The following is a 17,507-nucleotide window of genomic DNA, read 5'->3' on the forward strand; positions in this document are numbered from 1 at the left end:
AAAAAATTGCCCTCGCAATAACCAATGAAAGCCTAATCACCTTTTAGGATGCAATCTTGTTTAACTACATTTATTGTTGTTTCTCACATTTTTCCTAAAACTTATGTCTAATTCCAAGCAGATTTATTTCAGTCTGTTGAGGCCATCAAGTTAATCCTGAATTGTGTGACTGCGAGGCCACAATTCAGGGTTGTGAGCATTGCCTGCGTGCTGGAGTTAGGCCATAGCAGATGTTAAACCTAGGGCCTACGTGTAGGCCTCTCCTACGTGTAGGCCTCTCCACCACAAATCCATATCTAGGATACCCATGCTAAGGGTGCGTAGCTCCCAAGGCTAATTCACAAAAAACCTACACAGTGAGCACAGAGTACATTATGTGTGTCTGAATTCCCACGTCTCTGTAGAGATTAATAGACCAAATTATGACAAGGCTGATGCCTCCATCTCTTTAGGGTTCAGGCCTGGAATCAATTCCTAATGGGAAGTCCATGCAATATCATTTGAAAGAAGACAGCACTACTGTCCTGCTGCAGTGTCTTTTACATCCTTCTCCACACCTCTTGCTGGATGCAGGACTTACCTCCCTTGTCTGTATGAGGTGATTGCAGACAAGTGAGTTAAGTCCTGAGAATGAACTGCACATTACTCATCTCAGAGAACAATTCTTCAGGCCACTTGACTAACATAACACGAGACTAAATGCTCTCCAGAGGATGTAAAAAGGGCATCAGCCATCCACCGTACTACAGCTGGGGCAGCGAAACCCAAACAGTTCTCTCCGCTGGAAGGTTCACCCGTACAAAGGAGAGCACATGACAGCACAGCCATTACAGCATTTGGAAGGAGGAAGGACCAAGTCCTGGGGTTCCAGTTCCCAGAAATTTTCTAAAATTTACCCAACGATTCACAAACATGAAATGAACAACTCATCTGGGAGAGTAGATCAGAGATGGCAACTTTTCACCTCTGCTTCAGTGTCTTTGCCCAGCTAAGTTTGTTCCTCTTAGAGACATATTTAGAAAACAAAGCACACTTAATTGCATGACATGAGGGCCTAAGCCTGTCAAAATAAAGTAGACAAGACTGGAAAATCCCAATAGGGCTATCCTATCAGGTGTGCCAATAGCAGCCTGGATGAAATAGGGGGACGGAAATCCATTTTTTTAGCTGGGACAATGATCTTAACTACTGAGCACAGCCTGCTGGTGTGGAGCAAGTTGAAGTTACACCAGAATCAGGCAGCTGCTGTATGAGACTTTGCATATGCCGGTTCTGACTTAAATGCCTAAATCCTTTAAAGGATTTTAGGATTTCAGTGGAAAACATAGAAATGAGTGACAGATTAAGGGATCCATTCCCCACATCCTCTTTAATTTTGTTAGGGGAGGGAGCTAGTTGTGGTCGAAGAAAAATAACGAGGGAGCTATTCTGCTGCTTCCCAGACTCTCAGCAGAGATTGGGGAGCACAGGAAGCGGCTCCCCAGTGCTTTGCCTCCTCCCACCAGAAGACCTGCATTGGCCAAGTGCGTATGCGTGCATCTCCCTCTGCTGGCTCAGCCCAGAGCCGGACCGGATTTTGTCCTTTAGAAGTTGTCCTTTTGCTCAAGTTATAAAAATCTGTTGCCTCCAAAGCAGCAGTTCAAACACGACAGAGATGTTTGTTACAGAAACAAATACAGTGTGGGATAATCGCTATAACAGGCACTTGGGTACTCTTTAACAGTAGGACAGCATGTACAAAGAGGCAACAAATACCACACACCACAAACGATGAGTATTATACATGACCCAGCATGGCCCGAGCATCATACAGTACCGTGTGGCAATCTGGGGGGGAGGGAGAACATCTGATCATCACCAGTTAAGACACCCTCACTCCTGATGGCTATAAACACTGTCTTCTGCTTTCCAACCCAGTTACTAATATTTTTAGCGGTATACTGAATAAAATGCTTGATTCCAGCTTGATTCCAGTAATGACTTTATAGGCCTATGATGTCCTCCTATGCTGAATCCTAATTTGCAAGAGAAGTGTTATGAGGACATGCTATCTGAGATACTGTTTGTGATGATTAAACACTGTTTGGTTGACAGTTTTATTCAAACTAACACCAAAACTATTCCTGAATTGAGTGCAATATTTAAGAATATTTTCAAAATATTATACAACATTAACAATACTTAAAATATGTTTTTAATATTCTGGCCATGCCTGCTCTAAAATTCTTTAAATACAGTTCTTGGGAAATGACTTACTTTGATTTAAGCACTGTCACAGTTTTTTCTTTTCATTCATAGCACCAGGACATCTATGACTTTAAAGCCTCCATCCTCTGAACCAATTTCACCATAGTTTACTATGAATTCAGAAATCACAACTCCCTAATACCACTTCATGGAAGTCAGAACTTTCACTTTGCTAGGCTGACTTCCTTATTAACTGTGCTGATTATCCATTCTACTGGAATTCTATACTGTAATAGTATCCATGCTACTATTCTGCAATGTCACAAGAATCTAGGAAGCCAGTTGTAGCAAGACAGAAGGCAGTTCAAATAAGCACTCTGCTCAGAGAGAGAAAGAAAACGCAATAAGCCTCCTAATGGTTCTCAGTGGCATTTAAGTGTTATAGCCATAAGGGCTGCGTGTGCAGCTTTGCCCAGTAACTGCACCGGATTAAACCTTATCACCAAAATCATGCTGTTTCAAGTGCAGCGGCCAGTAAAATAAGTGACCCACTGCAACTCAAAGCATACTGGAAAAAAAACAGTGGTAACCACAGCGGCAAAGGCTGGAAAAGACTATAGCTAACATTCAATCAGGGTACCAGGAGAACTAGTTCTTGCTCAGCTGCTCTGGACTGCCAGCTAGCCACGCGATACCTGCAGCACCAACCGCTTCTGCTGCAGGGAGCTTAGGAGGAAATGGTTTCTCTTAACTACTGCTACCAACAGCAAATTTCATTCAGCAGCAAAATGCAGAGTCCTTTTTTTCTAAAACCTTAAACCCAAGCAAAGATCTGTTTCACCATGAGCCTGGCATCTGAAAAAGACGTTATTACCGTTTGACTGATACATAATATAATAATCAAACAACTGAGGCACAAGAATCCTGCAAATATCCAACACATTATTCAATGTTTGGTGAAATCAATCCTCAATTTCTGCTGTTTGTATTGAACTCTTTGTTGCTTCCTAATGGATACAACTACTAAAATTCAGCCTCTGAATTTTACAGAACAGTTTCAATGATGATGTTGGCCCATGTCGCTCTAGAGTAGACAGGTCTCTGAACCACCAACATGATTTCTAGCTCAGCTTTTGTGAGGTAAAGCCACCCTACAGTGGCCTGCTCTCCCTTTTAATTTCCCTTCATCTATATTCCAAGTTCATTTGCTTGTAGTGCTTGCAGAAAGATCCCTGTGGAGCGTAAAGGCTTGAATAAACAAGAAGGAATGAAAATCCCATGAGCATCATGCACACAAGCACATTATGCAGTTGTGGAAACAGGGGTCTGTAATGGGAACGTATCAGCCCCAAAGCATCAAACAAATGGGGAGATTAATGAAATGGTAAAAAGGCTGGGCCACAATGTTCTCTCACCCACAACGGCAGCTGCACCTGAGGGAGGTCAGGGCAAGGAGAATTTCATCATAGGGCCCCTTAGCATCGTGTGCAGGCTGAGCCCTTCTGTCCTCAGCTAATAGCTGAAGGAACAGTTCACTGCTAGGCTTAACAGGTGAGGAACCAGAGCCACTCAGTAACATCTCTAAATGAGACACACTCAAAAAAGTTATTTTAAGTGGTCTGTGCACCAGCCTTAGCAGCTGTATCAGATAAACCTGACATTTCTATTTTTCAGAAAGCCAAATGAGACTTGAGGCCTCCCTCATCCTCCAGACCGCAGCTTCATAGCACGTACCTCCAACGTCCTGTTAGCAGCAGCCCTTTTGCCCCCCGAGGCTCAGCTCCCCGCAAGGCAGATGCTGCCTCCAGCCACAGGGCCCAGACGCACGGTACTCATGCAGGACTGCTCACGTTCCCTCTGCCTCCAAGTGAGGGCTCTAGGGTGCTCGAGCTGTCAAACCAACACATCTACCTTTTTCTGGAAATAACGTTTCCGTAAAAAATTGTTTTGACAAGCGCTGTTTGCCAACCACAAGCCATTTCCTGAGAAAATTTGTGACAAGCAATACTCAATATATCCACTCTGTTAATACTGCAGAGAAATCTGCACTTATGGGTAACAAAAGCAAGGTCAGAGGATTAATTAAATTAAAAGAAAACAATTTTAAGAGGCCTTTCTGACCAACAGCTCTGTTGTTCCATTCCAAGGACAGATAAAAAGGAAATGAACTCTGTATCTCATTAGAGACAACAGAGGGGGAAAAAAAAAAAAAAAAGACAAAGAACACGTATGTAAGTAGCTGCAGGGAGACTGCAATGGACAAAACCTTCAAAACCAACCCCCCACAAAGGACTGAGTTCAACTTCCCACCTGGAATGAGTGCTTAACTATCTGAAGTGGGCAGGTGAAACAGTTCTGGGCTTTGTGCTTTCCCTTTCTGATGAGGCTACGAAGCCCCGAGATCAGCCTGCTGCAGAACCAGGCAAGGTGTATGCCTGCTTCCCTCCTTGCACAAATCCTAGTCCTGTTGCTTTGCCATTCTGTCCGTGTCTTAGCTTCTGAATTAAGACCGCATCTTACTTTTGATCCACCACCTAAAGACCTTCTTAGTTTTAAGAGAGATTTTCTGCCTGTTTGGAAAAGATACTCTTTCGAACCCTATGAAATCAATCCTAATGTATGCCAGAGCTCTGCTTGAGCAGACTTACTAAAGGAGGCCAAATGAAACTTCCCATGACCCAGTACATTTCAGAGAAAGCATCAGGATTATAGGGCTAAAATAGTTTATCTTGGCTATTGGATTTATTTTGGCTGTAACAAATATTTTGGCTTCCTTCCCTATCAGTTTGCCAATGAAAACACAGATCCAAGGTTTTCAGACTACAGCACTGAAGCAATTCTGAAAATGACAAAATGAAACATATACCAGCTAATAAAGAGCTATTCATGATATAAATGCCCTCTTGTGCTGTTTTCTGCACAACTCAGTAACTCAGCTTCTGAAAATATTGGACATGTTCACCCTAACACTGATCTCAGAGATTCATTCCACAGCAAGTCACGCTGATGCTTTCTTCACAAGCAACCTCTCTGATTTTTAAGTGGTGTATTTTTCCTCTCCCACAAAGACACAGTGCTACCCTATTTTTATTACGGTGGATAACCTGAAGATAACTCATGAAACAGGCTACGAAAACATCTGTTTATACTGCATAATTCAGCATTATTAGGTGTCAGTGAGACTCACCAAAGGTAACGCCCTCATCTTTTAGACAGAAAGTTTACCTCTCTCACTTGATTATATCCAATGCTGTTACTGCAATTCAATCCTGCAATAGTCCCTTGTCAAGAAATATGCACATACGATTACTCTCCACAGACAATTTAACCTCAATGTTGTGAGGCTGCTTTTAGGAACGTTCCCTTTAAATGCTCACCAGTGCAGCAACGAGAAGCTCTCCAAACTGCCTGAACTTCAAGCACTAGTGACAATCTGAAAACGGAGCCGAGTCTTTTCGACTATGGATTGACTTGTAATACATATTTTGCCCTTGGAACTTAGTCAGTAATTACAGTAATGGTCCATAAATAAATAAACTAACCCACATTATTTAGCAGCATAGGTTTTTGTAGCTAAAGGCAACAGCTATGGAAAATAAAAAGGTATTTATACACATAGCCATTCTTGTCCTTAGAACTTTACACTGAGGTTATCATTTATCAATCTGTGGTTAGTTATACAAGTCCAAACTGGAAAATTATCTACCCTCTTCAAAAATTGGTGGGAAATAAGCGTCCAGTACTCTGTTTCATATTCTTTAACAGTTAAAAGATATTCTAATGTTTAACACAAGGGGTGAGCTGCTTTTGAAAAGGACTGTTCTGCTAAATGTTACGTTCTCCAACTGTTGGCATTTAACTCCCTGCTTTGATACATTGCTTCAGTGACAGAGGTACTAACTGGCAGAAACATTTTATTATGAGTCCCTTAAACTGTGAATCTAAATCATCCTTATATTTGCAGACTTTGTAGGCTTCCATTTTATACTCTACAGAATGACCAAGTAGTCACAGAAAAGGAAATGATACACAGAGATGAGTGAAGCCACAGATTTCTCTGGAAATATAATTCGTAAACTTAACAGGTTTCTTATTACTCTCTTTCCCTCAACCTGGAATCTGAGCTTTATACGCTGACTGAAGCATCAGTCTTGACTGAGGCTCCTCTAGCATATGAACAGCGGGTGCCTGAGATGACACAATTCTTCCAGGGACACTTCTTCATTCATCCTTGGTGTTTTACAAAAACCATCTAGCTACTCAGAATTTATTTTCATTTTGAGACCGAAATTACGGCCACAAGTTTGAATAAAACTCACATGCCAGGGGAAAAGTGATCACTGTTACTACAATAAACATTAGAAAACACAGGTTGATTTTATAAAAACAAACCATTTTAGCTATACAATGCATTATTAATGTGGTAACAGTTACAGCAGCAGAGAAATAGAATTGTATTTGTTTTTTTCTTTTGCACTGGCTTCTGCACTATATGCTTCTTGAAATAAGAACTAAAAATAAAATCTGACTTTTCAATTTGAAAACATCTAAAGATTCAGAAAACACAGAAAGCAGGCAGGTTTCTGGTTGCTTCACAGTTAAATTACTGACAGTGAAGCAGCTGGATTCCAGCTTCCTGTTTCAAGATGAGACACTAATCTTCCAAATAAGCCAATGCAACAGTCAATGGCACTTATGAAAAAGAAAAGCAAAGGATGCGAGGTGGCTAGAGAGGGAAAAGGCTACCATAAAAGTAAATATGCCATCTACATCTCAAAGATCATTTTTAACATTAGTGTAATACTGCATTTAACCTAAGAAATAATGGCTAGAAAATAATAGCTAACTTCCTAGAATTAATTGAATACTGACTTTGAACCAAAGAACAAATGCTTTTTTTCCAGTCAAAGCAAAGGTAAAATGTCGTTGTAAAACCTTGATAATAATTTTTCTATCAGTTCATACTTCTGCACATTCACTTGCTCTTTAGACTATTTTGCACATACTTTTTTTTACCCTACTATTTTACCCTACACAACGAGGGGTAAACTCATTTCATTCCTATGAACTTTCTCCTTAAAGGTTCCGATAGCAAAAGGATTCAGTCAGACTGAAGAAAATGCCTCACTCTCTCCATCTTGTGGGTGTAAATCAGCGTTGCAACGTGTTGGACTTGGCACAATGACCCTGGTTCAGGAAAACATTTACTGATGTGCACATATTTATATATAGAAATATATACATATATATTTTAAGCATACACTTAAATCGTGTGCTTAGATTGCACTGACTAAATTAACTGTGGTAATGAGCTGTCCCTCTAAATACTTATTAAATCCATCTTTGTGGTTGTTTTATTTATTCATTTTTCAACTAGTCACAGGGAACGCAGTCTCTAACACAACGCAAAAATCACACAGAGCGTAGCACTTAAGAAGAGAAGTAAAGGCACTTACCCACTTGTGATGTCGTCAGTCCTGATATTCTTGCCCAGAACATCTCCGTCGCTCATATAGCCAGTGGCATCCATGGTGATGCCTTCCAGATCTATTTCATCGCTTCCCTTGTCTGAGATGTCCACATGGCAGACATTACTACTGCGGGACGCTAGCTGTCTCCGCAAAGGTGCTGAATACATGTAACGTCCTGACTCCGTGTTAATGAAGCGGCTGGCGTTCCCTCTCGGAGGATACCCGTTTCCCATCGATGGAGCATCACCTGCCTGCAGGCGGGGGCTGGACTGCCCCAGTCTCCACGATAAGGGGGTTGGTCGTCCTGTCAAGCTGAGAATGCTGCGACCGCTTATCTCGGTAGTGACATTGGTGTCAAATGTAGTTTCCAACGTGCTAAAACAAACAAACAAACAAAAAAAACATGTAATTAAATATGGAGTGGTCTATGGAGCATGAGCCTTCAGGCGATGTTACACAAAAACTGCAGGATGCTATGGTCTGAACACTTGCTAAATTGCAAATAAGTAACAGCATGAACAGAATTCACTTGCTACAAAGCTCTGAGAGGTTGGTCCATTCCTCCAACACCATTCTTAAATAATAGTAGTTTTGCACCCTGGCCACCTAGTGTTCAAAGTATATGACAGAAGACTTAAGAAGGAACTTTTTAATGCATTATCCATAGTATCCAAGTGTAATTTTTTCACCTTCAATCACATATAACCCCATTTTACCATGGTTTTGCCATTCTAGGCAAGGGAGTCTGATATTAAGCTGACTAAAGGAACGCCAACTCATGTCCTATTTTTCTGACACATTTTCTTTTTTTGACTGTATTCATGACAAAGTCCTAATACTCTGTGGATGCATCCAGCATCAAGTTAAGAGTTATATCTACACTGAGGAAAGGGCTAAATGAAGAAATAATAAGAAAAGCAGGATTAATTTATTTTTCAAAGTATATTTTATGTATTAGTGAACTGCATACATTTTTCTGAATATTGATAATGTTTACACAGAACTCTGGTTATGAAAGCATTTCAGATGAGTCTACAAATACAGTTTTTGATGAGCATCACTGTATTAAATCTTCTGTTCTGCATGTCTGAGTGAGTGAATACATTGCACACCTTTGAAGAGTAATACTACTATGGTCTACATGCCTTTTTCCTAATCCATAGCTGCAACTTGTCTTACTCACATGAACTCCACTTTTTCTTTCCTGCTCAACTACCATAGCGTTACATTTTTATTATTATTACTGTGGATATTTTTAAAATAAGCAACATCACACTGTTTCCAATAAAGTGTTAAGTTAACACTGCAAAAACCTAAGTACCCTATGGTTATAGTAATTAAATCATAATGAGTTATCCACATTCATTAAAAAATTAAAAGAAAAATAGATACACTGGGACTTTATCTTTGCAAGCTCCAGCTCAATTTTAGATACAAAGCCAAAGCACGAAGTGTTCAATGAACTCAGGCAGGGCTCAAGTCCGTAAGGCACCAAGTACTGCGTAGGACCCTGACCTCATTAGCAGCCAGTATCTTACTGTCCCCTTTTCAACATTGAAAAGATCCAAGTCACAGAATGCTTAAATGTATTAACAACTTTTGTTTATTTAAAGCATATTTTAAATATTGATGGAGATTTCTAAACACTGCTTAAAAAAAAAGAAAGTTATATACATGGATGACTAATAATATCAGAAAAATTGTTTGTCCAAAGATTGGTCAGGAATTCAAGTTATGCACTTTTTCAAGTGGGTCAGGCACAGTTCACCTGCTTGTTTAAACAAAATATTACACACTGGGGTAAAGGGGTGTGACGCATTGAAGTTGTTCAAGGATAAGATGAAGAAACATTTTAAACAGTAACCTATGTTCAAACATCACCTAAGGCACTTAACTAGCACTGCTTATTCTCTACCTTTGCTTTTATATACAACCTGCCACCATCAGTTCCTCATCCTAAAGCCGATAAACCATGAACAGTGAACACAGTTCAAAATCCATGCTTTAAAGGTCAAGTAAAAGATCAGTATCTTCCACTGTCAATGTTAATTGTTTTTCAAGGATGCAACTTGGCTAGATCTAAGAGATGCAAAGGACACAATGATTTGCCTTTTCTTATAAATAAAGGTATGCTGTTACCTGTGAGTGACCTGGGTTCCCCGTAAACTGGACATTGTTTCCTCTAAGTTCTGTCGAAGATCAGCAATGTTTTTCACAGTCCGTAATCGTCGAGTTTCTGGATCTTCTCCTAAAGGAAAAATAAGCCATTAGAAAGGACAAAGTAGGAAACAGCACAAAACCAAACTGTTATCTTTGCCTGAGTCTGTCTCAAATACATTTTTCTGACATATAACGCTCTAAAATGGTTACGATACCATTCACCTACAGCAGGCAGTGCCATTGACGCAGACAGACAGAGTGAGTTCTGTGTTGTTAATTTGACTTCACAGGCTTCCTTTGCACCAGATGTTTCTGTGCTGTCATTTCCCCATATGACCTAATTTAAATCTTGGTTAACTTTCAACCTCATTAGAAAAGGTACTCCATCAATACCATCATTTCCCTCTCATACAGTGACACGGTTAACATTAACCTGACAGAGCCAGATTCTCCAATGCTGTATTTTCACTAGAACAACTTCTTCCCATTCCAAATACTTTTCATTCTACAGCAACAGCTTTCCAGTGACCTAAATTCTGTTGACTGTGTGCTCCACGCTGAGTGACTCTTCGGGTTAAAAAGCTAAAGATTTTGCTTGTCCTCATCACAACAGAGTTATCATTAGATAAATGGGTTACATGACACAAAGCTGGGGGATGAGTTTTACTTTTCTTGGCATTTAGAAACTACGTTCTTCAAATAACTTGTTCTGAAACAGATTTTTGTCCTGTTTTTTAACTCCAAAACAAGAGTTTATTATACACATGAAAAAATCCTCCTGGTGTCTCAGCATAATTTATTTATTTGCTCTCAATTAAGAAATGCTTTGGTTGCTAACTCAGATGAGCTTTATGTAGTTAAAACTTCTAAGGGGTTGAAGAGAAGTGACTTTTGATTTCTAGTAGTGCCAGCGTAGTCTTTGTAAGCTGAGTGCTGAAACAGAAAACCTCCAAAAAGCCATCAGAAAAATTTTGGTGGTCATAGAAGGGAATGATTTCATTCTAAAGGGTTTATAGCTCACGACTACAGGAAATACTACTGCAAATTTAAAACTTTTTTCACTTTATATTAGCCATCTCTGCACAAGTAATGCATTTTTAAGCTGCCAGGATACTGTTAACCCATATAATAGCTAGTTTTACATGGCCATCTACATATTACACAAATCAGAAGTGTTAAGGAACAGATAAATAGCTTTTAACCTTCTGCCATTGGAGCTTCCCACATTCTTTGCTTTAAACTTCACATTGCTGAACGATGCTGGATTGGAAAGACCAAGACACATAGTCCTACTTCCAGAGTAGCATAGCACAAATCAGTTACCGAAGTGTTGGAGTCCTGACTACAAGGAACTATCAAGGGAGGGAAGATAAGATTTTTATGCTTATATACTCACCAGCCTTTCTGAGACAAACAACAATGGCTCAGTTAGTGTACATGTGAGCATTTTTTATGGGCCTCTACTCCCTAGGAAATAACCTAACAATAAATTCCACTTAGGCCAAATGATCAAATAATTATGATCTGGCTGGATTGGAAATAGCCATCTAACAAGACAGATTCCTTTAGCCACCGGGTCTCTGGACAGAAAACATTTTCTACACTCATGGATCTACAAATCATTGCAGTAAAGAACATAAAATATTTATAGGCCTTTAGCCTAGCAAAGGTCAGAGTCCTCTTTTACAGATCATTTCTCTCATAGATAAAAAGACAGAGTAAGTGACTTCTTAAGTGAATGTACATGAGACTCAGTGCGGGTAAATTAATTTCTAATGAGATCACTCTTATCTAAATTGATATTAATTTTTAACTTAAATGATGTTCAATTACTTAAATTATAGACAGACACTAGATAGTGTCACTAAAACTTAATTATCAAATCACTTAGCTCTTCATAAATAGGGAACATCCTTAAACTACTCAGCTTCCAGTTTTCCCTACCTGTACTCTTTTGTTTTATATGTGCTTTTGAATTGAAAGTACCAATAGCTCCCACACAGGGCAAGAAGAAATCTGTTCCTTATTTCTTCTTATTTATTTGGGTTGAGAGACCATTTTGTTTTGCTTGTTCTTTTCCCTTAAGACTCCTTTATTGACTGCTGCTGTCTGTGGAGTTTGGCTACACACAGCTGGTTTTTGCATCTCCATTGCTTGGGGTTGTCATGTCATCTTCCATTTTTGGATACCTAACTTACATATTCTACTGGAATAATAGCATGTGTTTACATAACATCTGTCATCAAAGACTAAAGACCTTCTGTGATCTATAAACATTTCCCAGTTTACAGGGTGAAATAGACTTAGGCTAGGCAATATGATGATTAAGAAGTAATACTGAAAAAGCCTAAGAAGCTGGACACGGTGTTTCATTCTTTGAAGTAGCTCACTCATTTAAGTAAGAAACTTAAATGATCTCAAGGACTTCATCTCTTGTGCCATTTATTTATTTATTTTTAATACACCTATATATAAAACAGATACATTCATTGATGCATTCCTGCAGCCATCTTCCTCACCAATGACTCTGCTTCTTGCCTTTGCCATCAGCATACGCATACACAGGTATAAATATGGTGCTGACAGAGTAAGTAATGCAATATGCAATTAATCCAGTTGTGAAACATACAGCCACATGACTTCCCAAGCAGGATAAACAGTTTCAAAACTCACATTAAAATGGAGGACACCAAGACTAACTAGATGAAAAAATTGGGGATATTCTATTGAGGAGACTTGGATGGCTTTTAAAGTCATTCTATTGATGACTTAAAATACATTTTAGACCCATAATATAAGACTGTTGTTAAAAATTGCTTAGTTATCATGGGTAAGCTTAAAATTATTCCTAATTATCAAATACTTCCTACGGTAGCAGTAATTCTAGATAAGCGTACAAAATACTTTTAAATTTGATTGCTATATTGTAATCATTCTACAGGATTGCTAGTACTGTAATCACAATCAGTTTGTGCATGCTAGACACTGTAAACTGAAGTTGGATTTTAATCTTTTATTGCTGCAAACATTCCTTTTGGAACTGATCAGATTCATGTGAGTGAATGTCAAGATTCCTCAAAATCTATATAGAAATCAAAGAAAATCAAGAAAATTAACTTTATGTCTTCTGTAAGCACTGAAGCAAAAGCTAAAAAAAAAAAAGCTTGTTTATTTGTGAATACTGAAGGTCTTCACTTAGAGCTTAATCCTAAACAGTGCTGCACATGTCCCAGAAGACATTAAGCACCCAGAATGCCTAATGATTTCAAAAAAATATAGGGGACACACCACTACACCACTTCAAACTTGCTTTAGCCCATTCTAATTTAACTGGAACACAGTTATTAAGTCATCTTGCAAGACATACCTGAGAGGTCTTCAAGAGCAGGCTGTCCAGTTTTGACATAAAGAGCAGAATCCATGCTGACCCCTCCTGTGCTGGCCTCGGCTGTTACGTTCCCTTCATTGTCTGTCTGTGATCTGAACGGCAAAACAAAACAGATGTGCAGTCACTCTCCATCAAAAGTATCTCAAGTATAGCAACTAGACAATTGCACCTGCCATCAGCCACTCTGTCCCTCTCTCCAGAATAGACCAGCAGACTGATTTTACATAATTCATTAGTCCCATGTTGAACTACATCCTAGAAATGGAAGCAAGCACTCAGCTGTAAAAAAAATAAAAAATTCATAGTCAAACATAGGCTTCACAACTCCTCAGATACGGTCCTAAGAAACTTGGATTTCCAGATAAATTTTAATGATCAATAACATAATTTCTTATGACTAATGTGATCCTCTCTAATAATCTGTTTTACATAAACATAAAGCAGGTAGTGTGTGATGGTGTGTTACGCTCCTGCTGATTTCTCTTCAGTAACTGGTAACGACACTCATTTTTATTTTAAAATAAATGTCTGGATAACACCAACTTCAAACCCCAATTTTTAATCTGACACTGTGGTTGTTGTGTAATAAAAAGGGATGTGGTGAGAATCTGTTGTCAGATTTAAGTAATGCATCCCAGGTCATTTCATTTTACTAGTTGTGCTGTGTTTTACTCTTATCGCCACATCCACGAGCAGCTGGAAGTTCTCCCGCCAAAAGGGTAAGTGCTGCACAAAAGAGAAGGCACAGCAGGCAATTATTACTGCAATATTCTTAATTTCAGTTGACCTTATGTAAAACATAGAACACTGTCATATCTTTTGCTAAAAAAAATAAACGAATAGTTTATTGGCAGCTAAAAAGTTTAGATTAAAGCAGCCTTAACTGATAGCTGAGAAAAACTGAGATTACATCTTCCATGTATGACTACAATTACGGCACTTGGAACTCATTTTCCTTCCTCATGACCTACGCTGAGCTGTAGATCCATGTTAAGAAATCCGCCATAGCTGTGAATAACAAGATAGGGAGGTTAGGTGAGATGGCAAAGGCCTCCCCATTAGCAGCCAGGATTCCCAGGTTCAGCCTTCCAACAACCCATTCATAGGGCATAATCACAGAGTAACAAGGATGTAACTACCTCCCTACAACTGCATTTTGCAAATTACTAAAAGCGTCTGAATACTGTATTGATATCAATACAATTTCATTTTCCTCTTTCTTTTTGAATGCCAGCAAGATTACACAGTTAAGCTTTTTTTTCCCTCAAATGCTGTAACGTAAAGACTATTTTTTCAATTTCTCAGCATTTACTCCAGGTGCCAGTATGTAGTTTCATTCCTGATTTTTTTTTTTTTCTTTCCTTGCAAAAGGTCAAATAAATATTGCCTAGAGTTTATCAGAATGTTTGGATTATGAAGAACATATGGTTTGCACCTGCTTTACACTTGTATCTATATTCAGTTTACCTAAGACGAACACCAAGAAGAGTGCTTTTTTACTTTACCTATTGATAGGATGTTGTAGCGATAAACCTAACAAGCATCATAAACATATTTCTTCAGATTATGAGGGATAAACAATAAAGCAGTTTGTAACCACATTATATTTAATTATACATTACAACTGCACAATGGCAATCTTCATCTCTAAACACATTTCAAAAAATTGACATGAGTAGAACCCATCAGCCAAAGAAGCGGCACTAATGGTGACATACGTAGACAAAAGCGAGAGCAAGAAAAATCCAAAATGTGTAATATAGATACAAGTTTTAGGCTCATTTTCCCACCTGGCTCATTTTCATGCAACTATATAAGACACCTGGCATTTTATTCCATAGACACAGAGATAACACTTAAGGGATGAGAAGACTTGAGGGTCGTTCTTCCCATTTTGCCTTCCTACATAGGCCTGAGCAATCATTTTGCATCCCTCTCTTTCAGATTCATTTCACTCTTATTTAAAAATTTAATTTCACTTTTAAAAAAAGCATGGCCAACAATTCTCACACTAAAACTACCAAGAGATCAAAGGGAAAAAGCATGTAGTATAACCGACCCATTACAGAAAAGAGTGCCAAAGATGGCCAAAAGGGTATGAACAAGTAGCAACCATGCAGGCTAGAACAGATACATCTTAAGGGATGGAGGGATATGATAGAGACCTATGAAATCATGAGCAGCGTGCAGATGATTAAGACAGAACAACTGCTTGCAGTCTCTTCCTATGAAGGAATTACGGGTTGTCAAAGGAAACTAGGAGATAGCTGTCAAAAACAAAAACCTCAGTATCAGACTCAGGAATTTCTTCTGTCACCGACAGGTTTGGGAACATATTTTCAGAAAGCTTCTTTATTCATTTCCTTCTTATTACTCTTCCCGGTGTGTCTTCTATTGCCATTGTCACACAGAAGATGCTGGACTAGATGTAGGTTAGCTGTCATCCCATATAGCTGCTCTTATGCCGATCTAAATCAAGATTAGTGCAAGCATACAAGAGCAGACCTTCTGCCTGGCCTTACCTATGCTAAGGGATTTTTTTTCCAACTACTCATTACTGCTTACAAGCCAGCTCCCCCACTGTTAGCCACGCTTAAGAGAATGAGTTGATCTATGTAATAAGTTGGTGTTGTTACAACTTTTAAAGCTGGGATGCATAAATTAATCCACGTAGTACAAAAATCAGGCAAGCACAGTAGTTGGTCAAGGTGTTTGCACTCTGTCGGTAACTGTTAGCAGAGTCAGAAGACAGCAATTATTCAAATCCCTGTTAGAACTCATACACTTTAGTCTGACTGCCTTTGACAACAGTTTTTGTGTAACTGTAAATCATTTATTCTCTCAAAACAATAAACCTTTACGTGATGTGGCATTTGTACTGCCACCTCACCACCCTGGAAGAGCGTCCAAAATTGATCTTCCTACATAAACATCATGTTCCAAAGAGTTTATCTGAGCAGTTAACCATACCTGTACATGAACGGAGCTACTGTGGCAGTGTTCGGGTGGCTGTATTGCTGTTGAGGATGAGGTAGCTGAACACTCACAGTATTGCTTCCTGTCGTGTGTGTCGTAGCGGCTGGTCCATTGACAGACTGGCTGCTGTTGCTGCTGTTGAGGCCTCCTATACCTTTTCCTTCGGAAGAGGCTAAGCTCGAAGAGGAACTGGAATTCCTGCTGTCTAGCTGAGACTTCTGATGCGAGAGCCCTGAGCCAGGTTTCCCGCTGCGGCTTCTCTCACTTTCTTTTGCAGAAACTGGGGCACTTGAGGATTTCCCTGTGGTGTTTTTCATTCCTGGTTTTGGTATTCCACTGTGCGAAGGGGCAGAGGCCTCCTTCTTGGCACTGTTCAGCTTTCCTCCTTTAGGGATAAAGCTTGCAATCTTTGAGGACTTTTTTGGCATCTCTGTTGTAACTAGCGCTGTCTGTTCTTCTTTTGGTTCCTCTTTCATGTCCAGCTTTTCAGTGATAGATGTTCTTTTTGCAACGTCTTTACTTTTATCCTTTTCCTTCTCTTTCTGTTTCTCTTTATCCTTCTCATTACCCTTGGGAGAACTTTTCTTATTAGTCAGTGCCCGGCTAAAAGTCCTTTGTGCAATTCCCTTGAGTGCAATTTTGGGACTACTGGACATTGATCCTGGATTGTTCACATTCTGATTTGCGGCATCGATTTCCTCACTTTCCTCAAAGCTGGGAAGTGTTTCTAGCTTTTCACAACTGTTGTCCCGAGACCCTGAACACTCGAGCGTTGTCCCTCCTGCTTTGGAGCCTCCTTTGCTATTGAAGAGTTTCAATTTTTCAAGCATGGATTTTTGGCCATTGGGAGTTGTTTTGACGATCTCTGATGGTGGCTTTGGAGGCTCCGGTACCGGCTGCTTTACGGATAACATGGAAGACGTAGCTGTGTGCTTAGCACTGAGGGACTTGCTGCGCCAAGGTTTAATAGCAGAGCTGGGCTGAGGGATGGCTGATGAGTTATTGCAACTAACAGTACTGCTGCAGCTTTGAACTGAGGATGATACATTTTCATTCATTCCTGTGGGCTGGAAGGCTGTACTGTCTGCAGGCTCTGGAAAAAAAAAAGAAAAACAACAATAAAAAAACACACACAAAAAATACAGTAGTACCTGGTATTAAAGCTGGTCTGAGATTCTTTCTGTAATAAAACATTAGGGACTTTACATTAGCAACATTAAGAAGATAAACACATCTCACTATTTTAAACATCAGTACCACTTAATGAAAATAAAAGCCAGTTGTCTTTTCCTATCCTCCTATCCAGCTGAACAGCAGCAAGCTCC

General features: G+C 39.4%; 1 protein-coding gene across 11 annotated transcripts in view; it reads right to left on the reverse strand.

The window, feature by feature from the left end:
- Positions 1 to 17,507, reverse strand: part of NAV2 (neuron navigator 2) — a 405,213-nt gene that overhangs the window by 95,462 nt on the left and 292,244 nt on the right. For all 11 annotated transcript variants that reach the window (XM_035326761.1, XM_035326759.1, XM_035326760.1 and 8 more), the window contains 4 exons: positions 16,177 to 17,275; positions 13,186 to 13,298; positions 9,798 to 9,906; positions 7,644 to 8,033 (listed from right to left, as the gene is read on the reverse strand). In XM_035326761.1, the coding sequence (XP_035182652.1) occupies positions 7,644 to 8,033; positions 9,798 to 9,906; positions 13,186 to 13,298; positions 16,177 to 17,275 (1,711 nt within the window). The remainder of the gene's footprint in view (positions 1 to 7,643; positions 8,034 to 9,797; positions 9,907 to 13,185; positions 13,299 to 16,176; positions 17,276 to 17,507) is intronic.

The sequence above is a fragment of the Oxyura jamaicensis genome, chromosome 5 (assembly GCF_011077185.1).
Source record: "Oxyura jamaicensis isolate SHBP4307 breed ruddy duck chromosome 5, BPBGC_Ojam_1.0, whole genome shotgun sequence".
NCBI classification, from domain to species: domain Eukaryota; kingdom Metazoa; phylum Chordata; class Aves; order Anseriformes; family Anatidae; genus Oxyura; species Oxyura jamaicensis.